This window comes from Mesoplodon bidens (assembly GCF_964165515.1).
Source record: "Mesoplodon bidens genome assembly, chromosome: 5".
Classification (NCBI taxonomy): domain Eukaryota; kingdom Metazoa; phylum Chordata; class Mammalia; order Artiodactyla; family Ziphiidae; genus Mesoplodon; species Mesoplodon bidens.
This window is the reverse complement of record NC_138161.1, coordinates 110,779,103-110,803,710: the sequence shown is the minus strand read 5'-3', so window position 1 is coordinate 110,803,710 and position 24,608 is coordinate 110,779,103. Positions and strand designations below refer to the sequence as shown.

At 34.3% G+C, this 24,608-nt stretch overlaps 1 protein-coding gene across 10 annotated transcripts in view; it reads right to left on the bottom strand.

Annotated features, from left to right (window-relative positions):
• Positions 1 to 24,608, bottom strand: part of DLG1 (discs large MAGUK scaffold protein 1) — a 295,020-nt gene that overhangs the window by 169,512 nt on the left and 100,900 nt on the right. For 9 of the 10 annotated variants that reach the window (XM_081235927.1, XM_081235926.1, XM_081235924.1 and 6 more), the window contains one exon: positions 16,457 to 16,621. In XM_081235927.1, coding sequence (XP_081092053.1) covers positions 16,457 to 16,621 — 165 coding nt within the window. Of the gene's footprint in view, positions 1 to 6,016; positions 6,386 to 16,456; positions 16,622 to 24,608 lie in introns of those variants that run through there. The other variant, XM_081235925.1, reaches the window with a different exon arrangement.

The window sequence follows — 24,608 nt, the reverse complement described above, 5'->3', positions numbered from 1 at the left end:
CAACGGGAGAGGTCACAACAGTGACCCACGTAGGCCCACGTACCGCAAAAAAAAAGGAGAGAGAAGTTCAAGGACTGATGCCCTGAGTTACTCTAACTATTAGCGGTAAGAAGAGGAGGAGGATACTGCAAAGGAAACTGAGGTAGGGAGAGTATCAGGAGAATGGTGTTCAAGAGTCAAAGGAGAAAAGAATTTAAAGGAGAGAGCAGTTAGTTGTGTAAAAAGCTGTTGTGGGGTCGAGTAAAATAAAGATTGAGAACTGACCATTGGATGTGAGTCTATACTCCTAGAGGGGTTCTGGCTGGTTGTTTTAATGAAAGGTATTTTAGCAGGTACGTAGGCTGATGGGAATAATCCAGTATGGAGGGAAAGACGGACAATGCAATGAAGAGAAGAGAGAATTTCACAAGTCCCTGAACAGTCAAAAATGAAGATCTAGTACAGAAGTGAAGGGTGAGATTTAAGAACACAAATGGATCATTTATTTTAACAGGATGGAATACAGAATAAGACCATCAGTTGAGAATGAGGGCCAGGAAACAGGTATTGGAAGTTTAATGGGCAGCTTTGGAGCTGACGTGGAGGAGGCAGAGTTGCAGTTAACCAAGGTTAGATCTTACCAATGAAGTGACAGGGGAGCGAGAGAGGTAAGATTATGAAAGGCAGTGTTTATAGTCACGGACCAAGGAATGTGAGCAAAGCCAGGAGGGAAGTGAGAGCATGAAAGAAGTGACAGGTAATAAAAAGTTGGGCTGAAGGTCTTTAAAGGGTAAAAAAAAATTGTTGTAAGGGAGCTGAGCTGAAAAGAAAGGAAGTGCTAGTCCGTTTGAAATGCCTGCAGCTGAGATTTTGTAAGTGGTTCAGTCAATGGTAATGAGGTCTTGAATATGACCATTTCAGCAGGTCACTCAAGTGAAAGAAAAAATAGACTCCTAGAGGCAAGGATATCAAAGAACTGAGAAGTCAAGATTTTGGAAGGATCACACCAGGATACTGAAAATCACTTAAGAATGATTACATGAATAGTGGACAGAGAAAAGACAGTTCAAATCATCAAGGAGTAGGAGTGACTGTGAAAGATGCAGATGACTAGACAAGGAGGGGAAGTAGAAAATACTGTCTGATGATATATACATTTTTAAAAGGAAGGAGGTACAATCATCCATAAATACCAATGATAAGCAAGGAAGACATCAACTCCACTTGTCGGTCCCAAGGTACATGGGATATGACAGATAAAAATTACACTTTTTGTGAGAGGGCTAAAGAAAAAACAGTACTCTCGGGGGAACACCAGGTTTCTGTGAGAGAAAAAAAGGTGAGATGAACAATCACAGAAGAGTTTGAGGAAAAAGGAAATTTTGCTGATCACGAACTGGGAGTTCCAAAGGGCAGAGTGAAAGAAATTGGGAGGTCACAGATAAATGGGAGTTTAAAACATACTGGAGATATACCAGCGTCAAACAGAGATAAGGAAATTAAGTGAAGGTGATCTGGAAGGCTTCAACTTTTTTTTTTTTTTTTTTTTTTTGCGGTACGCGGGCCTCTCACTATTGTGGTCTCTCCCGTTGCGGAGCACAGGCTCTGGAGGCACAGGCTCAGTGGCCATGGCTCATGGGCCCAGCCGCTCTGCGGCATGTGGGATCTTCCCGGACCGGGGCACGAACCCGTGTCCCCTGCATCGGCAGGCAGACTCTCAAACACTGCGCCACCTGGGAAGCCCCAAGGCTTCAACCTTTTTTAGTGATTAAGATGTCCTGATGGTATGCTTGGTAAAAGGTGGGTAATCAGTTAAATTTAGTTGTCTACTTGTGACTGGTTTAGCATTTGCAGAAGGGAGTGTTGGGCGGGAAGGCAAGGTCAGGAAATTGGTGTCTCACCAAGAATTTGAAGTGCTCTTTGGGGTCCCTCCTTTATATCCTGCAATTGAAGGTGTTGAGATATGTGGTTCTTTAAAAACTGTACAGCCTGCACTCACAGGAACTTATTCAGTCAACACTATTTACTGAATGTCTGAATGAACTGCACCATCCTAGATACTGTAATTCCTAATTATCTAATTTGAATTTGTCGAAGACTATTAAAATTAAGCAATATAAAAATAAAATAATAATAATAATAGCTTCCAGGCACTGTTCTAAGTGTTACATGCATTTAATCATTTAATACGATTAACTCAATGAAGTTGATGCTATTATCTTCATTTGCGGACAATATAACCAGTGCATAGCTCTAAAAATTAAATCCTTTCTACTCCAGAAGGTACCTGTTTAGGACAAATAGTATTCTTTTCATACAAATTAGCCTATTTATTTTTCTGGTATCTGAACAGTGGGCATCTATCTGAACAGTGTTTTCCTGTATTTTGATCTAGGACAGAGTTTTTTCCTCTAAAAAGCAGATTATTCAATTCATGTGGCTAATATTCACTCTTGTTAAAATTTTATTGTTCTGCTTAAATTATAAGTCATTATGCCTGCTCCATTCACTCCTAGGAAGAGAATTTTGCTGTTTTCAGCTTAATTTGGCACGTCAATTGTCTGGGGGAGGGGGGAAATTCTATTTGAATATCTATAATGACCCACAATAGGGATTTTGAAGTAATCCAAAACATGGGAACAATTGCCAAATACACATTCGAAGTGACCTACCACGTTACAGCTGTTCAAAGTTTATATATGACTACTATTTTTGTTAATAAACACTGACATCACCAATTATCTCCTTTTACTTAGGAGATAATCAAGTAGCAAAGTCTAGAAGTATTGTGCTAGAGTTCTTTATGGCCCTGTTGAATATAAAAATTGGCCTTGGATTTAACAGAGCTGCATCACTAAACAGGACAGAGCAGACTGGCATCAAAGGATCATAAATACAAGAACAGGAAGAAGGGTGAAGTGAGGAACTGAGGAGGGCTTGACAATGAGTAGACCACATTTTCTATATTATAATGACTATTCAAAATTAAGAACATAAGTAGTATGAAGCTCAAAACAGAAAACCTTACACCAAAGTAAAATAATTCACAAGAAACTCATCTTAGTTTAACATTAAAAACAAACAAACAATAAAACCTCACATTGTAAACTTTTGGGACACAGCCAAATGACAAAAATTAGACATAGTCTTTAAGCTGTATGGTTATCATCATGGGTAAAGATTCAAAAGGGTGAGGAAATCAGGTACATGGGGGGTTTGTGCGGCTTGAAGAAAATCTGAAGAATGGAGGGGAAGAAAAGGGAAGTGGAGGAAGAGATGGGCTACTGTGAAGAATCAAAGGCATGTATGACGGCAATAGAGTGAATCCGATAAATATAGGTACCCAAGAGGTTTCAGGTTAGGTGCCATTATTTCAGAAGGCCATGAGCTAACAAGGTTTCAGGTGACTGAAATGGTAATTAATCAATCAATTCCATAAACATTTACTGAGCACCAACTACATGGCAAGTCCCATCCTAGAAGCTGGGGTCCTGCAGAAATTTATAACCACTTGGCTTCCCTAACATTTAAAAATATTAATGACTTCCTACTAAGTTCCACATATTACAGTAGAATCTGACACAAAATCTTAGTTGTGAACACACATATCTTAAACAGATGAGCAATTTAAGTGAATCTGTAAAGTAAGTAAATTTTATTTTTTATTTATAGAGGCTATTTGGTGGGATATTAAATCAGAGTAATTACTTTCAAATTACTAAAACTGCATTTAATAACAACTCTCCAAACTGCTAAAAGTACCATGCATCATAGTTATAAGGAATTAGATTCAAAGTTAATCTTGCTATCCAATCTTAGAAAAGAATATTTCTGACTATAGTGAAACAGGAGACCTGGTAATCACTTTTGCTATTTATCACTGACAGAACAAAACACTATCATACATATATATTCATAGGTATATAGCACATGCTCAATAAACTAAAATTTCATTAATCTACTTTGTTTTTAACAATATAAAAATCCTCTTATGTTACAAAATAAAACTGCTAGCCATGAGTCAGTAAATGAAACAGAAAAATGTATCCTAGCATCAACTAAAATCTAAATACGCCTAACATTCTCAGTCCTATTATATTTTATCCTGTAAAATAAATTCCAGTGAGTTACAACAAAAGACTTGGATATATAAAATTTCCAACTCATTAGTGAGAAAAAAAACATAGAATGAAAAATGATATGTTGGTCCTCCAGAGCTGGAGAAATAAAAGCTAAAACTCTGACCTAAAGTCTACATTTATAGATATGAAATACAAAGATAATGAAAAAGACAAAATAAGTAACAGAAAGAGGGCTGAAAGAAAAATAGTAATTTTTCAGTATACACAAGTGATCTGAACCAAATGGGAGGAAGATAAAATTTTAAATGGCTTTGTAGGATCAACTGCAAATAGAGTTTTTATTAAAATTGTGGCTATTTAAGTGCAATACAAGAGTAACTTTTCGGCCCAACTCCTAAGTAACTATAATGTAATTCCATGGTTTCAATAGTTTTATATGTAAACTATTTTGCTTGTCTTTCATTTGTATGCCTTTTACAAGATGAATTATATATCATTGGTTGTGTGTGTATATATACATATAGTTGTGTGTATTTGAAGTTTTTAACAGATCTTTCTTATTGACAATGGAAAAATATCACTTAATACTAACACAGAATGAACAACAATGCCAAGCTTTAGTCTCTGTGTCCCTTTTTGGTATATGTAATTGTAGTCAAAATCAAGTTAGTTAAATTCTTGGGGTGGTATTCAATCTAAGAGTTAAATCAATCGTTGCCTCTGAATAAGTTTTGATTATAAGTAACCTCACTGCCTACATAAAAACTATTTATGACTCTCCCTAGCCCAGTAATTCCATCCCTCTCAAACATCTAAGAAAAAACAAGTAGGATATTTTTACTTAAGAAATTTGACATTACTTAAAAATAAAAACTATTTAAAGAAAATTCTAGTAACCAAAAACAAGAAGAAGCTGTTGACAGTTACTTTATACTTACTGTGCTGCTTCTAATTACTAAAAAAAAAAAAAAAAAAAAAAAAAAAGATGGTTTTAAAGGAATTTATTTTTTAAAGGCCCTAAGGTATGTGTATACATTTTAATTTAAAGGACAAAAGCATTCTCACCTTGTTTTTTAAATTAGACTAATTCTTATGCTTTCATTTTTACTAAAGTTGAATATCTATTAAAAATGTTTTAAACTAAAAATATTCCCCCAACCCTCCTTTAATACCAAATAATAGGTATTTCACTCAAATTATGGCTAACTTTATATTTTCCTTATATTTTTAATACTCACTCCTCAAAAAGAAGTGGTTTTATGTGATTTTTTTTTAATTTGAGGACTTTTAGTGTTTGCTCAGCTCCTTACGCTGTCAATTGAATATTTGATAAAATATTCCTATAATCATGTAATTACACAAGTTTACTGCTTTCCAATTAACCCTAGATAATATATTTATAGAAATGGAAGGATTCATTAAATCCCTTGAATAAACCATATTGTAATAATTTTAAGATATTAGTATATACAAAAGCCAACTGTATTCAGTTTAATCTATACTCAAAACACTAGAAAATAAAAATATTTCAAATTATCTTCTGTTCCTTTACTATAACAATCTCCTGAGGTTATCTAATGACATATAAAAGCTACACAAACAGGTATTTTCTTTGGTCAAACATCATACTTTATAGCACTTAACACAATCTGAAAGTAAGGAGACAAGCATTATTAATTTACATTTTAATTTATGTATGAATGGCTTTATATTTTTAGAGAAGTCATTCAACAGAATCTGAGACTGTTTTGTTTGGCATTACATAAGAGCAAAAGGGAAAATATTTTTGTTTCCCCTTTCACACTAAAGACCTGCATAGATGGACTGAAAACATACATTTCTGCGTATCCAAGGTTTCAGGGCACAAGACTATGTTTTAATAATAAGAAATCTATACTAATACATTTTTGCAAAGCAACATGAACCGAAAATAATTTCAACAAGTGGTATGTTACCTGGGTGGAGCTGGTGGCTACCGAGATGCAGTCAATAAAGCTGTGTCTTCGAGTGAAAAATGCAACTATCTGCTGCCAGCGTGAAGGTTCTGGCTCAGCTTGCAGTTCATCTGATGAGCCCTTTTTTGCCCAGTGTTTCTGCTTTGGGCCTACTGAGCCATGGCTAGAGCTAGTATTGCCTCCTCGACTGGCGCGAGAGTACAGAAGTGTGTTGTTCCCGAAAATGTAATTCATCTCTGCAGCCCTGCAGGTGGTTGCCAAGCAGTCTTACTTCTCTAGCAGCTGCTGAGTGGTGAATGATCGGTAAAAACTGCAGCTAGGATTACAGCAGCATCACTTGTAGATCAGGGAAAATAAAAACCTTGAGAAATGATGCTCATTTTCTCTGTAATTTCTTCCCATGAAAGAGCTTGTATCTTCCCTCTGTACCTGTTAGCTGTATGATGGCTGAGTTTATATTTCTAGACAAAAAAGACGACATAAGGTGGTTTTCTTTCTCATGATTATTTTTTCACCAGCGTCTGCAGGCAAAGCTGTTCTTTTGTTAGCTGATAACTAGACGGACTGAAATCCAGGAAGTGAGGTCGATTAGCAGGTAAAGAAGGATGTTATAAACACTGGACTACCAAGACCCTTTGGGGCTGCCTGATTTAATGCACTGGGTGGAGAAACCCTGGATTACCAAGTTTCAATCACAGTCTGAAGTAAAATCCAATGGCATCTTCGCTGCTTATATAAATTATAAATATGAACTGAATTTAAAAATACAAGAGGATTCTCTCTGCCGATAGTTCTGATTGTTTAAAACAATTTTACTAAAGGAATCTTTCTATTCACATATAAATTTCTACATCAGGAAGGCACTTACATTAAATAGCACTAAGGTTTTAAAAGGTACTATCTACATTAAACTCTGAGGATCTAATGACAGAAATCCATTTGGAATGTAACTTGATAATTTTATTTAACATATTGGTTTTAAATGCTTTGATTAATTGAGTCTGAAGACAGAAATAGAATAATTAGCTAAATAAGTATTTGGCTTCTGGGACTTTTGTGATAAAAAAGCGCTATTATCAGCATCATCTCTCTATGTTATAAACATTAAGATTACCAAGTTATGAATTTGTAAAAATTCAGAAGAATTAAACGTAAATTTTTTGTTTTATAGCCAGTAAAACATATTTTATCCAACATGACATAAATAATACTCTGGTTCAAAAAATAGTACTGTTTGATTGTTAAATAGATACTTTCTAACATCTAATATCTAGGTCTGTGTTTCTCAACACAGTAGTCCACCTCAGAATCACCTCCAGTGCTGGTTTAAAAAAATACAGACTGGGGGCTTCCCTGGTGGCGCAGTGGTTGAGAGTCCGCCTGCCGACGTGGGTTCGTGCCCCGGTCAGGGAAGATCCCACATGCCGCGCAGCGGCTGGGCCCGTGAGCCATGGCCGCTGGGCCTGCGCGTCCGGAGCCTGTGCCCCGCAACGGGGGAGGCCACAACAGTGAGAGGCCCGCGTAACGCAAAAAAAAAAAAAAAAAAAAAAAAAAAATACAGACTGATATCCCCTTCCCATCAGAATTTTTAGGGGTAAGGGAGATCTGGGAATTTTCATTTTTGAAAAGCCCCCCTAAGAGACTCTTAAGCACCCTCAAGTTTGAGAACCACAGATTCCTAAGTCTGTCCTCTTAATACTATGCTACGTTAGTATATAACACAACATATCGCCATTAAAAACAATATATGAATAAAAATGCTACTTGATAACTTACTAATAGTTGAGTAATTCAATTTTTAAGTTGATATAAGTACACCATAATCCCCAACCTCAGCCATGAATGAGGACCAACAAAATCTTGCTTGCTTTTGCTTACCAGCACCAACTAAATGCAGTCTATTGGAAAGTAGCATTGGCAAACTACAACCTCTAGGACTACTGCAAATCCTGATTTGGCAAGAAAAGATGCGAACACTGTCTCTATGATTCCGTCTCTAAGATACAAACACATGCCCAAGAAGGGCTGAGAGTCATGTGGGACTTCTGGAAGTAAGATGTTTTGTGACAGATTATAGCAAAGTTTGCTTCTTCCCAAGAACTGTGCAGACAGTAGCTGGCAGTTTTACGGCCCGACACAGATTGATCTTATCTATTTGGGGGTAGGGGACTAGAGGAAAACACTAAGGGTAGACAGAGAACTAAGAATCCTCTCTAAAGGAAAAAAAAATAAAACCTCCTAAAAATAAATTTTACTATGGACCAGGTACTTAATAAAGAACTGATTAGTGTGGTTTATACAAATGCTCTAATAATTGGTTTGGCCCCCAAATATGTGTCTTGATCTGTATATGATGGAAAGCCAGGGTGGGAGGGGGAACCTTAGAATTTATATAGATTCTGTTACTCTGGATTTGTAAGGATGAGGATATTTTTATTTTTAAAATTTTGGCTGCACTGGGTCTTTGTTGCAGCGTGCAGGCTTCTCTCTAGTTGTGGCATGCAGGCTCCAGCACATGAGGGCTCCAGAGGGTGCGGGTTCAGTAGTTGTGGTGCACAGGCTTAGTCGCCCTGTGGCATGTGGGACCTTAGTTCCCCAACCAGGGATCAAATCCACGTCCCCTGCACTGGAAGGCAGATTCTTAACCACTGGACCACCAGGGAAGTCGTGGATAAGAATACTGAAAATGAATGTTGAATGCAAATATCCTACTCAAGTTGCAAACAGTACCAACACAGATGGAAGAGTAAGTCATTCGTATACAATGATTTCTTATGCTAGAGAGCCAAAGAGCTTGGGAACAATCGAAAGTTGATGAATGTTCCATCCCATATATCCCGAGTACAGAGAAGAAATACTTCTCAATATATAAATTTCCTATTCAAATCCACTGACATCAAGAAAACAACTTTGAGTTTTGAGAAAGGCTTTTTTATGAAAATGTCCCATTACCTGAGCTACGGAAATCTAGGATCATCTCATCAATTGCGCAACAGTCAATACACACATACAAAACCATATATGTACCTAAATCACAATTGGTTTCATATGATTTGATTGGGAAGCAGAGGCAACCAACTCCTCACCGATCTCTGCTTTAGAATAACCATACCCATGTCACATATCTGAAATATAAACTCTATTCCATTAAACCAAAATTTAAATTCATTATAGAACCTGGAAAGTCTATTTAAAATAGTGAATTTTAAAAACTACTACACAACATTTAAATCACCAAAAAGAACACTATTAAGATTTTAATATGATATACAAAGAATGGACATTTTTTTTCTGCAAATACTCTACCACTGAGCAATACTCTGCACCTAACATTCTTTTTTCTGTAGTTTTTCTTTTTCACAGAATGGTAATAATATCTATAGCAGAACTCTAAACAGTAAGAGAAAGCGTGAGTAAACTAAGTACATCCATTTAGTGATTACATACTTTAAATATGATTATGAAAAATGTATGACTGTTAGAAATGTTTATTTTATAACATTAAATGGAAGTAAAGACAGTTCAAAAATTTATATAGGATAGGCCCTCAATTATTTGTACCCTTTTCCAAACTTGCAAATAAACTCAGAAGTCTTCAGGTATAGTAACAAAAGCAATGATTAAGTAATTTTAGTGAAAAATTTTAAAAGGTTGAAGGATGAGAGGAAAAACAATATTGAAACTCTAAAATATTAGGAAAAAAATTACTAAGTAACCACAAAGCCAACATACTGTAAATGCAACAAGCATTTTCCTTACCTTTTTATTTTTATAATATGGCCTATTAAATTTCAAAACATGCAGCTATACTAAGTTAAGACAAGACTAAGAAGATTGATAACATAGATTTGTTATTTATCTAGAAAAAACTGATCATATATATACAAATAGCTTCTGTATGAGCGCCATCTAGTGGTCAAATTGTATGCAAACTGTGTGCTCCACTTAGTACTCCAGGGTCATCCAAAAAGATAAAATTCAAAAGTATTTTAATATATTCCAGAGCTGTAAAAACAAAGTTGACTTCAACAAAGCACTCAGTATGCACTCAAAATAGGAAAGATTCTCTTCCTGTAGCATTTAGTTCAACAGGCATATGTTTGCTTATATCCATTCTTCTGCTACCTCCATTTCTCACAATATTTGAAAAACTACCAATTGCTGCTGGTGATTTCATTTGATAGTATTCTCAGTACTACTGGATGAAATGTGTCCAGGCTAGAAGATTCACTTATTTAAAATAATTACCTGTTCACATACCCTGTTCTGTCTTCAGTTTCAAGCCCCTTGTAACTACATTTACTTTGCACATATTAGTTTAAACATAATTTTCCATCATTGAAGACAAAAGCAAAATATGAACTCTTTTATTCAATGACCATTGCAACATTCCACACTAAGCCATGTCACCCTTGTCACTTCATCTAGATTTAAATCTATTTTGAAAAAGGCTGAGGTTTTGTTTGTTTACTTGTTCAATTTACTGTTCTGACCATTTTTCCTAATTCTTAGATCATTTTCAGTTTTAGGAATCTTGACACTGTTCTTATTAGTACCATACTACTATATTTAGAACTGTTTAGAATTGAAGCTTACTTTTAAATATTTTCATATACCACAAGAATTTACCCACTGTGTCCTTTTCTTCCACATTATGGTTTTTCACCATTATATCACCGATTTCTTTCTTGAAACTGTCTAGCACTGGCAAGAAACTTTCCCTTTTCGAGTCCTAAATCATAATTACTTTTTGAAAAAACTTTATTATTATTTTTTTTGGCTGTGCCACGTGGCATACAGGATCTTAGATCCCTGACCAGGGATCAAACCCGTGCCCCCCGTAGTGGAAGCATGGAGTCTTAACCCACTGGACGCCAGGGAAGTCCAAATCATAGTTACTTTTATGTTTTATGCTAAGGCCTGAATAAAGTAACTTTCAATCACTATCTTATTTCATTCATTACTTCAGTAATGAGAATCAGCACTAGCACTACAAGACCCTGACAGATTATTTCACAGCATGTTTCATGGTGGCGAACCCTTCATAAGCCCACTCATCAGCTCAGGATCAAGGTCCTTCACACCTTGTCCTCATTTCCTAACAACCATCCTAAACATCAACTACAATATAATGAACTTTCCTGCATTTTTACAGTCTCCTCAGACTATCAGCCTCCTACTGTACTTATTTTCTCCAGTAACTGCCTTCTCCTCTGAATTAGCATATTGTATACATCCTTCAACACCTTGTCCAAATATCAACTTTGTTTTTTACAATACTTCAAAAATTTAATTTCTCTTTATTTTTTCATGTTACATCATACCGTGTTATAACTATCTCTCCATAAAAAATACCAGTCACTGAAGTCTAACAAACTTACTAACATAGATGTTTAATAAATGCTAAATGCATGTTATCTGATAAACAAAACTAATATTCTGTTGATTTTTAAAGCAATCATCTATTAATCTTATTTTTCTATTAGCTTTTACAAGAACTGTGAAGAACGAAGCAGTGCCTAATTTACATTCCACTCAGCAAACTGCTACTATTCAAAGATAATTTTTCAAATTACAAAAATAATAATTCATATACTGGGTTCTATGTATAGTACAACAGTTACTTGCTTCATTCCAAACCATAATACTATAAAAGTGGAAAAGCTCCTTATATTAGCTTTTTTGTTTCTAAAAAAAGACTGCTAATCTGGTAATCTTATTTATATTTTAAATAAAATATATTCCATTGTTGAGCTTCCTAAAACATTTGCAGTTATTTGAAAAAATTTTAAAAACATTAAAACTTGCCTTATGTCAAAACAAAGTTATTTTTTAAAAATTTGGTTCTCTAACAGGAAGTTAAAGTAATCCTAACCATTTTGCTATTACACTACCCCAATCCTATGCTCACTCCTCAAATTTTAATCTATGCATGAGATAGGAGAAGCAGGAAGAAATACCCCAAATGGGGCAGCTTTAATAATTCTTAAATTACAATTGTATCAGAATATAGTTTGTCAAAAGTCCAGCCTATCAAGATTTCTGACCCAGTAATTTGACTTCTGGAAATCCATCCTAAGAAAACAACCAAACATACTTTTTACGGCCCAAGATGATTCACTGCAGCCTTCTTTACAAAACTTAGTAAAAATGGAAATAACAAATAGCGAAGACCAGAAGTGTTCAGCAAGTTAAGGTACCAATATACTATGTAAAAACTTACATATCAAGGTTTTAAAAAATTTAACATGGGAAAATGTGTAAAACAAGTTTATAATAGGAAAAAACTCACATTTAAAAAAGTAAGATGTAAAGTATGATTTAGAAACAGATGAAGGAGAAATTAGATAATTTCTTCTACTGGAAATGAAAATCCTTATCTGTTCAGTACCCAGATATAAATCAGAGAGCCAGCAAGCCAAAGGGGGAATACGATGATGATACCCAACTGCTCTACCAATTTGCATCAGAAACTTATATTTATAACTGTTTCAGAGATTGATGCTGTTAATATCTAATAAAAGAAGACAAAATGAAAAGGAGCAAGAGAATGGCATGTAAGGATGGATAGATCCAGCTGCTTTTCAATGAGACCAGCTGAATTATTACCACAGTACACTAAGATGCTTTGAGGCTAGTACTTTCTTGATCTTAACCAAATTTGTCAAAGATTTGCATACAAATACTCAAACTGCCACTGCACTAAGGCAATAGTATAACACCAGCAACTATAAGATGTATATCAATTGCAGAAAAGATAAAATGTGAAAAAGATGTGTTTTATAACTGTTAGTAAAAGAATATTTTAATCTCAATAACATACTCTTTTAAATAAGCCTCCGTCAAATTTGTCTTTAAAAAGCCCTGGTGGGGGGGAAATGCTATGGGAGACATAATCCTTTAACATGTAATAATTAACTGTATGCAAAGGACAAGAGCATTTTTAAAGCAGATACCAAAAGAATCAGGCAAAATTCACTTAATTCTCTTATGGTAAGGAAATCAAGGGAAAAAGAGTCAAATTAAGGAAGCAAGTGAGAATCTTAAAAAAGTAATAATGCTTTCTCACTCAATAACTAGAAACACTTAAGTCTCACTGCAGAGTGAGGATTAAATAAAGAGATGTCAGAAATTTACTTTAAAATACTTCAAGACAGACAGTAAAGAAATATGTGTATGGTGGTTCAATTAAGCTAGGTTCTAGTGCAGTACTTCTCAACAGTGGCTATCCCCTAGAAACACCTGGAGAACTTGTAAAACTCTCCAAAGCCAGACTATACCCCAGACCAATTAAATCACAATCTCTGAGATGGCACTCAGATATAAATTTTAAAACCTTTTTAGGTGGTTCCAATATCCCACCACAACTGAGAACCATTACTATGGACAGTCAGTTGTCCTAATCAGGAATTAACATTCCTAGACTGATCAGCTAACATTTAGTTATAAAGTAAATGGCTGCTATAAGATATTTGTTATGTTAATCTTTGATCAACACCAAAAGTTTGCCAATTATCATAATGAATGAAGTGGGCTTTCACTGGTGAAATCCATTGTATTTCAGTTATATGGATTGGCTAAATTAGACACAATCCACCCTTGCATAAGGGAAAGACAGACTCTGAAGAAGCTTATACCCTTAGAGATGGCACCTTAAGGTTCAATACCGAAGATGTCTGGAAACTCTGGGTAACAAAATCTTGGTCTGTGGAATATTGTTTTATTTGCCTAGAGTGAGCATTTTATGCAACAAAAAAAAGTTGAGGCTTCATCACATTTAAAGAGGCTATACACAATATGTTATGTGGCTCACTGTCTGTTTAAATGTCTGCCTGTGTCAGAATCGCATACACACAGAACTACCAAACAACCACCAAAAGACTGAGGAGCTGGGTGTGTACAAATTGCCTTTGGATAATTTGTGACAATCATAAACATCAAAAATTCAAAATATCAGAAACAAAAGAATTATACATACCTGGGAAGGTTTCTCGACTAAAGTAAGAAACAGGCTTTATTAATTCAGTCAAGAGAAAATAGGCATAGGCTGATAAGAACAGCATATAAAGCAGCAGGGAGTGCTTAGAATTCAAGTGTTCTAAGGTTCTTATGTTGTTCAAAATCAGGGTAAAAGACATATATTGAGTCTAAATTTTTGTAAGCTAAATATGTATATTAAAATTAAAAAAAAAATTCTAGGATAACCATTAAAGGAAGAGAAACAGAATAGCTTCCAAGCTAAGAAGAAGGAAAAATGAGATGAGAAAATGAAATCTAAATTAAGACATGTTGGAATAAATGTCTTGTATGTTTAAAATTAAGAAACATACTTTTAAATAACTCATGGGGCAAAGAAAAAAATCATAATGAAAGTAAAAGAAAAAGTTTGAATTATGATAAACATTGCATATTAAACCTGTGGGTTACAGCTAAAGTGCTATTTAAAGGAAAATTTACAAATTCAAATACCGTTAGAAAAGGCTGATAATGCAGTTAAGTAACCAACTTGAGAAACTAGGGGAAAAAACCCAAACGGAATAAACTCAAAGAAAGCAGAAGAAAATAAAATAATAATGATAAGAGGAGAAAGGGGAAAAGATAAAATGAAAACTGTCTCTGTCACTAATAGACAACTGATTTTTTTCCCCATGTGTATCTCTCATTTAGCGTCCCAAAGTAAGATCAGATTGCCTCTGCCAAACACAATCTTTGATTGATATGTAGGCTGTCCACACATTTACATATTACATCAACGTGTATATATTCATGTTTATGTGTGTATGAAAGGGGATGGAGGTGACAGCACATGGGGGAGGGGCACAGGAGATTTTTTTAGACCTTTTTTTTCTTATTTACTTAAGTATAGTTGATTTACAATGTTGTGTTAAATACTGCTGTACAGTAAAGTGATTCAGTTATACATATATATACATATATATATATATATATATATATACACTTTTAATACTCTTTTCCATTATGGTTTACCAAAGGATATATAGTTCTCTGTGCTATACAGTAGGACCTTGTTGTTTATCCATTCTATATATAAAAGTTTACATCTGCTAATCCCAAACTCCCATTCCATCCCTCCTCCAACCCCCTCCCCCTTGGTAACCACCAGTCTGTTCTCTATTAAAAGACATGGTTCTTTGAAATTGATCATCCTTTGGCAAGAAGGATCAAGAGGAAAAAAGGCACAAATAAACAATACTAGGAATGAAAAAGGGGCTACACCTAAATATGCTATAGATATAACAAAATAATAGGATGTTGAGAATATTTCAAAGTAAGTATGAAATGGGCAAATACCTAGAAAAACTAACTATTAACTGAAATCTGACTGGTACTATATAATACATTACAATTTTTAACCAGTAATATGTAATCATCCCTCAAAGAGAATTACAAAACCCACTTCAAGGTTTACGAGTAAGAAATGATCCTTATACACAATACATACAACTAACAAAGGATTATTGTCCAGAATATATAAAGAACTTGCACAAATCAGTAAAAAGAACAATGCATTACAAAAATGAAACAAAATCTTGAGAGGGTATGTCACAGAATAGGAAACCTGAATGATCGATCAATATTATCAAATAGTGAAATGCACATTAAAATCACAGTAAGATACTAATTCAAACCCAAAACAATGGCAAAAATAACAATACCAAATATTGATGAGAATATACATCAATTAAAACTGTTACATACTGCTGCTGAAAATGTAAATTATAGAATCACTTGAAAATAATCTGGTGTTATCCACAAAGATGTGTATACATAACCTATGATTTTAACAGCATTTTTAATACTAGTAATAATTCGAAAATAACTTAACATCCATCAAAAGTAAGGTAAATTATAGTATATTCATAAAATAGAAAACTCTAGAGCAGTGAAGATAATAAATCTCGGGCATATAATGTTGATCAAAAACTGCAAGTTGAGAGTAGATGCAGTATAATGCCAATTATATAAAAACCAAAACAGGCAAAAGAAACAATATATTGTTTAGAAATCTAAATATGTGAAACCAGGACTGTGGTTATTTCTGAGGGGAGAGACAAGGTGATGGGGTCAGGTAAAGTCACACACTGGACTTCAAAGATACTGTTAATGCTCTTTTTCTAATATATTTTTTTAACGTTTAAAGATATTTTGATGTGGGTATTTGAAATATAATAGTTATTTCCTTCATGAGAACTCTTAGGCCTAAAGATCATATCACTGAATAAAATTCATTTATAATATATATTTTAAAAAATGTTTTTAGAATGCTAACAAATACGATGAAATTCCTTATAATTACAAAACCAGAACTATCAAGGGGGGAAAATCCTACATGAAAAAATAGTTCTCTCTAAGCATGAGCTACAATAGTAACAAAAGTAATTAATAATTCATAGCAACAAAATAAAGTTACTATCTTACCTTTATTGGTGAAATATGAGAGTGAGAAACAAATCCATGGACATTTTCAATTTCTGACAGGTTCTTCTCTGAGACATGAACCAATTCCGGACCTATCACCTCATTAGTGATTTGTGGGGAAATGTGCTCTTGAGGAGGTGTATCTTCATCCTGATACCGGTATTTCTGTAATGTACAGCAAAGTATTAAATATGAGGAAACTCTGAAAAGCAACATGAGTTCAATCCAAATCATGATTTTCATAACTACCCAAATCATAATATTTAACTATATGAAATATGTCTTTTACAGTTTAATACATAAAGTCTGAGAGAAATGGTTCTCCATTTTAAAGTCATGCCAATATTTTAATAAACTTATCTGATTTTTAAAAATAAGTCAGACTCTGGAAAGATGGCAGAGTAGGAAACACCAGGAATCTGTTGCCCACCTAAACAATAATTACAGAGGCATAATCTGTCTGATGTAATTTTGGAACTCTGGAGTCTGTTGAAGGCTTGCAACTTCAGGGGAAAACTTGGATGTAAACTGCGTTTAATTTGGATCAGTTTTACCACCTCTATTCAACATGGTACCGGAAGTCGTAGCCAGAACAATTAGGCAAGAAGAAACAATAAAAGGCATCCGCTTAGAAAGGAAGAAGTAATATTATCTCTGTTTTATATCAATAAAGACTCAGCAAAAAAGCTGTTAGAACTACTGAATGTAGCAAAGCAGTATGATACTGCTTTGTATCCTACAAAAGTTGACACACAAAAATCAGCTGCATTTCTATACACAAACAGTTGCATTTTATACACAACCTGAAAATTACAAAAACAATTCAATTTACAACAGCATCAAAAAAAATAAGGTGAAAGACTTGTGCAATGAAAACTACAAAGACTTGTGCAGTAATTAGAGTGAAAGACTTGTGCAATGAAAAGACCTGCTGGAAAAAAAAAGTTAAGAACAACAGAAATAAATGGAAACACATCCCATGTTCATAGGTTGAAGATTTAATATTGGTAAGATGTCAATACTACTTAAAGCAATTTACAGATTTAATCCAATTCCTATCAAAATCCCAATGACATTTTTTACAAAATAGAAAAACCCATCCTAAAATTCATTTGGATCTCAAGGGATTCAAATAGTCAAAATCACCATGAAAAAAAAGAACAAAGCTGAAGGACTCACTCTTTCTCATTTCAAAACTTACTACAAAGCTACAGTAATCAAAACAGTTTGGTACTCACATAAAGACAGACATACAGACCAATGGAATGAAACAGAGAGTCCAGAAATAAACCCTCACGTACACAAATTATTTTTTACAAGGGTGCCAAGACCATTCAATAGGGAAAGACAGCTTTACAACAAATCGTGCTGCAAAAACTGGATATCCACACATAAAAGAATGAAGTTGGACCCTTACCTAATACTATATACAAAAATTAACTCAAGGTGGATCAAGGACTTAAATGTAAGACCTAAAACAATAAAACTCTTAGAGGAAAAGCTTTAAGACATTGAGTTTGGCTATGAGTTTTTGGATATGACACCAAAGGCAGAAGTAACAAAAGAAAGAACAGACAAACTTGACTTCATAAAAACTGAAAAATTTTGTGCATCAAATGACTTTAATCACAGAGTAAAAAGGCAACCCACAGAATGGGAGAAAATATTTACAAATCACATATCTCATAAGGGATTAATACCCAGAATATACAGAAAATTCCTAAAATTCAACAAAAAACTAAACAACTCAATTCAAAAATGGGCAAGAACTCCAAAGAAGATATACAAATAGCCAGTAAGCACATGAAAAGATGCTCAACATCACTAATCATTACAGAAATGCAAATCAAAACTCGAGGTACCACCTCACAACCACTGGAATGGCTACTATTAAAAAAAGCCAAGGTCCTACTGTACAACACAGAGAACTATATTCAATATCCTATGATAAACCATAATGGAAAAGAATATAAATCAAAAAGAAGTATACATATATATTTATAATTAAATCGCTTTGTTGTATAGCAGTAATTAACACAACGTTGTAAATCAACTAAACTTCAATAAAAAAATTATTAAAGAAAAGAAAGACTGGTTAAAAAAAAAAGCAGAAAACAAGTGTTGGTAAGGATGTAGAGAAATTGGAACACTTGTGCACTATTGGAGGGAATGTAAAATAGTCCAGCCGTTGTGGAAAATAGTATGGTGGTTCCTCAAAAATTGAAAATACAGTTACCATATGATTCAAGAATTCCACTTTTGGGCATATACCCAAAAGAACTGAAAGCAGGGTCTTGAAGAAATATTTGTACACCAGTGTTCACAGTAGCGTTATTCACAGTAGGTAAAACATGGAAGAAACCCAAGTATCTATCAATGGATAGATAGATAAGCAAAATGAGGTGTATATATATATATGTGTATACACACACACACACAAAATGGAATATTATTCAGCCTTTAAGGAAGGAAATTCTGCTATATGTTACAACATGGATGAACCTTGCAGACAGTACGCTAAGTGAAGTAAACCAGTCTCAAAAAGACAAATACTGTATGATTCCACTTACATGAGGTACTTAGAGTAGTCAAAATCATAAAGACAGAAAGTAGAATGGTGGCTGTCATGGGCTGGTGGGAGGAGAGAATTGTGAGTTACTGTTCAATAGGCACAGAATTTCAGTTTTACTATACTAAACGTTATGGGGATGGATGGTGGTAATGGCTGCTCAACAATGTGGATGTATTTAATACCACTGAACTGTAAACTCAAAAATGGTTAAGGTGGTAAATTTTATGTTATGTGTATTTTTACCACAATAAAAAAATAAATACAAATAAGACTTCAAAGCTAGGTGAAAAAGAAACCTGAATACTGATTTGTCCATTTTTTACCCAATGTTAGCTGAACACTGTGTCTCTAAAGATACAGCTGTTTAAGTGAAGTCAACATAAAAAGCCAAAGCTGTTCAGCTAATTAAGTCTGGTCTTCTTATTCAATTAACTTGTACAAAAAAAAAAAAGTCAGCCTTTTCAAATTCTAACTGAAAATTAATTACTAGATAACAGTATTTTTCTTTTACCTATAAAAGAATACTTGTTCCTTTCTCTCTCTCTTTTATGCGCACGCACGTAGAAAACCAAATCTACCTCACACCATACACGAAAGTAAAGGAAATCCTAACTATAGGAACGGGGAGAAAATAAAAGTGCATGTTTCTCAAATCAGGCTGGGAATGTGTATGCACATATACAAAAACAAAACAAACTTAGATACTACACCGCCCCCAAATTAAACACACATATAAAGAAAAGACACAAAAAAGGTACAATAGAAAACAAGTGTTTCTAACAATAAACAGGATTATTAGCCACTATAAGCTGGCTTTTAGAAATCATTGAAAAAAAGAGTCAGCAAACATTAATAAAGGGATACTCACAAAAGGCATACAAATGGGTCAATAAACTTATAGGAAAAACATGCTCAACTTTTTTAGTAAGTAAGAATTATAGTGCCAACATTCAGAGAAATGGGCATAAATCATCACATTCCTGGCAGAGGTCTTTTTCTGGTGGGCAGTCTGGCGAAATGTTTCAGAAGTCCTGAAAATGTTTCTATTCCTTCAGTAATTCCACCTCTAGGAATTAATCTTAGAAGATATAGCATTAGTGAGGAGCATAAATATTTGTTGTATATAGACAAACATGTACATTGTAAAATACATTTTAAAAAACTTAGCTATGAATTTGCTGAAAGTTATTACACAACTTCCAGCATCACTTTTTAAACAACATCCTTCTGTGAAATGGTACAATTACATGGAAAATAAAAATCAAGCCCACATCAACATCAGTTAGTTTATTTAACATGATATAAGAAAGCTGTTTTTACATGTAGACTTCAATTATTTTCAAAACCAATGAAAAGAATTCACTAACTTTATCCTGAGTAAGGCTGAAGTTAACATAGACATACTTACAAAACTTAACAGGTTATATGCTCAATTGAGTGAAAGCAAAATTTAAGTATTCCTATACCTTAGTAGTAGATACACTATAAGGAAGGAAACTTGATACCATGTTTTCAAGCTTTAAGGATACTCCACAACTTAGTATGTATTTTAAGGAGAGATACATGTGGAAGGATATTCCCTATAGTATAGTCTGGAATAAAGAAAAACTGGAAACAAGCTGCCTATCAATAGATTTTTTTAAAAAATTATGGTACAGTCATCCTAGGAAATGTTATGTGGAAGTTAAATTGGGTAAAAAGCTACTTATTCTAACAGAAAAAGATAAAGACACAATTACTGAATGAGGAAAGCATGTTTCAAAGCTAACACACACAACTTGAACATTTTAAAACAAAGCAATAGTGTATTTATATATGTGTACGTATGTATTAACATTATATGCACATGCAATATGTGCGTGTGAAGCATATCCATGAATGTCCATATGTAATTTGGGGGGTTATGAAAAGATTTAAAACAAGAAATGGTTCATTCTGAAAAATAAAGAAAGAAATCACTAAAAATTTTATGTCTTTTATGTATCTTTAATGTATGTTGCCCCTTGATCCCTTTTTATTCCTTATAATTACTGAGAAACTCAAGGCATTTAATCTGTAGGGTCCCCAGTATAATCACTTCATACTCATGGGACCATTCAGTGTGCTCCCTTGGCTTCTGTACTTCCTGCAAATTGGCAGCTGAATGTAACAGCTTGGTCAGTCTCATGTTCAATCCTTTGGCAAGACTATAGATGGTACTATGTTCTTCTATCAAGAAGCACATAATGTCTGGTTGTATCTTTTTGTGATGTTAGGAGCTCTTGATACTCAATGCCTGAATCAATTCATTCAATGATGGTTTGCAAAGTGATGACAATCTAATTCTATTATTCCTTTTTATTTATTAAACGATATATGTATAAAAAGAGTAAGTCTCTTCACTTACTATTTGGTTACCTATTGGTATGATTCACACATGAATAACATGTCATTTTATCTACTACTTTTCAAGACAGATAAAAAACTGGTTCCTTATCATCCTCCTAAAGCAATTAGGAGGTTTTTATATATCAATCAATACAATTCCGATCAAAATGCCATCTGGCTTTCTTCAGAAATTGACAAGCTGACCCTAATACTCATAAAGAGCTGGAAAGGACCCAGAATAGTCGAAACAGTTTTGAAACAGAAGAAGAAAGTGGAGGATGCACACTTCCCGATTTCAAAACTTCCTTCAAAGCTACATGAATCAAGACTGTCATACTGGCATAAGGATAGACACAGAGCAATATAATAATAGAATTAAGAGTCCAAAAATGTATCCTTAGATTATGGTCAACTGATTTTCAACATGAGTGCCAAGACAATTTAATGAGAAAAGAATATCTTTTCAACAAATGATGCTGAAACATCTGGATGCAAAGGAGTTAAATTAGACCTCCTTCTCATACCATGTATAAAATTTAATTCAAAATGGATCAACACCTAAATATAAGAGCTAAAACTATAAAAGTCTTAGAAGAAAACATAAGTGCAAATCTTTTGATCTTGTATTAGCCAATAAGCAATCAAAGTGGGGGGAAAAAACAAGATAAATCTGCCTCCATACAAATGAAAAAAATTTTGATCATCAAAGGACATTATCAAAAAGGCAAAAAGATAACCCACAGAATGGGAGAAAATATTTGCAAATTATATATTTGATAAGGCTATTCACAAACAGTACATAAGGTAAGTATCTGGTAAATACCCAGAATACATAAGAAAGTCTTTCAACTCAACAATAAAAAGACAACCCAATTTTAAAATGGGCAAAGGATTTACACAGACATTTCCCCAAAGACGATACACAATTGGCCAATAAGCACATGAAAAGATGTTCAACATCATTAGTCATTGCAAAAATGCAAATCAAAACCACAATGAGATATTACTTCACAGCTACCAGGATGGCTAGAATCAAAAAGACTGACAAAACATATGTTGGTAAGGATGTAAAGATATAGGAATCCTCAAACAGTGCTGGAAGGAATGTAAAATGGTACAGGCACCCTAGAAAGCAGTTTGGCAGTTCCTCAAAGGTAAAAAGAGTTACCATATGACTGAGCAATTCCACTCCTAGGTATGTATCCAACAGAACTGAAAACATGCATCCACACAAAAACCTGTACACAAATGTTCATAGCATCACACTTCATAACAGCCCCAAAATGGAAACAATCCAAATGTATATCAATTTATGAATGAATAAACAAAATGTGGTATACTCATACATTGAAATATTATTCAAATATAAAAAAGGAATTAAGTATTTATACATCCTACAACATGGAGCTTTGATTACATTATGCTAAGTGAAAGAAGCCAGATGCAAAAGGCCACATACTGTATAATTCCATTTATATGAACATATGTTCTGAATAGGCAAATTCACAGAACCAGAAGGTACATTAGTGTTTTCCAAGGATGGGGTAGAGGGAAAATGGGAATCAAGTGCTGTGGGTACGGAGTTTCTTTGGGGTGTGACAAAAATGTTCTGGAATTAGTTAGGTGATGGTTGCACAGCCTTGTATACAGAACTGTACAGCTTTAAAAGGTAAGTGTTATGGTAGGTGAATACTTTAAAAATTATTATATAATGATGGATTACACATATACGATTGGTTTATATCCATTAAAAATGTCCTTTTTGATGCTGAAATTGTCTTATTTCTAGCCAGTAGAAACTCTTAATTTTCTGAGTTCCCTTGTACTTGGCACCTTTAAGAAAGCCTAATAGGGCTTCCCTGGTGGCGCAGTGGTTGAGAGTCCACCTGCCGATGTAGGGGACACGGGTTCGTGCCCTGGTCTGGGAAGATCCCACATGCCGCGGAGCGGCTGGGCCCGTGAGCCATGGCTGCTGAGCCTGCGCTCCGCAACGGGAGAGGCCACAACAGTGAGAGGCCCACGTACCACAAAAAAAAAAAAAAAAAAAGAAAAAAAGAAAGAAAAAGAAAGCCTAATAAAACAAAACAGTTACCAAAAGGAAAATTCTATTACTTATTAGTGATTCAAAAAAAGGGATTAACTTTGGTTACAATTATTATTTGAGAAAGCATTTCCAAGTAGCTTTCCAGGCCCTCTATTACATTGCACAGCAACATTCATTTGTATTTCTTACTACCTAAAGGTTGATTTCAACCTATTTTCAAAATAATTTTAACATAAAATTTCATATAAATACTTTGTTAACAGTTAGAATGCATAAAACTAAGCCTCCTACTGTGGTCCAAGCATAACTTATCTAACACCTACACTAGAAAATAATTACAAACTGGGGATGAGAGAGTAGGGATAAAGGAGGAAGGGGATTTTAAAATGACTGTAATAAGAGCATTTTAAAACAATTGTAATAAGAGCATTCTAAATACATTTCCCCATCTTTTTTATGTTTTTAAGGCCTGTATCCTTAGTATAAAGCCTTCTACTGTCCATAATCTAGAAAATATAAAAAAAGAACCAGTCAAACTGAAGAATAACTGCAACAAAAAACACACTAGAAGGAATTAACAGCAGACTAGGTGATACAGAAAAACAGATAAGTGATCTGGAAGATAGAATAACGGCAATCACCCAAGCAGAACAGCAAAAAGAAAAACAAAAAAAATGAGAACCGTTTAAGGGATCTCTAGGACAACACCAAGCGTACCAACATTCACATTACGGAAGGCACAGAAGGAGAAGAGGGAGAGAAGCGGGTCGAAAACGTATTTGATGAAATTATGACAGAAAATTTCCCAAACCTGAAGAAGGAAACAGATATTCAGGTACGAGGAGTACAGAGGGTCCCGAAAAGAGTTCTCAAACAAACTCACGTCAAGACATATCATAATTAAATTGGCAAAAATTAAAGAGAGAATTCTAAACGCAGCATAAAAAAAAAAAGAATCAGGCTATCAGCTGATTTTCCTGCAGAAACTTCGCAGGCCAGAAGGGGAGGGCATGATATATTTAAAGTACTAAAAGGGATAAACCTGCAACCTAGGATACTATACCCAGCAAGATTATCATTTAGAATTGAAGGAGAGATAAAGAACTTCTCAGACAGGGACTTCCCTGGTGGTCCAGTGGTTAAGAATCTGCCTTCCAGTGCAGAGGATG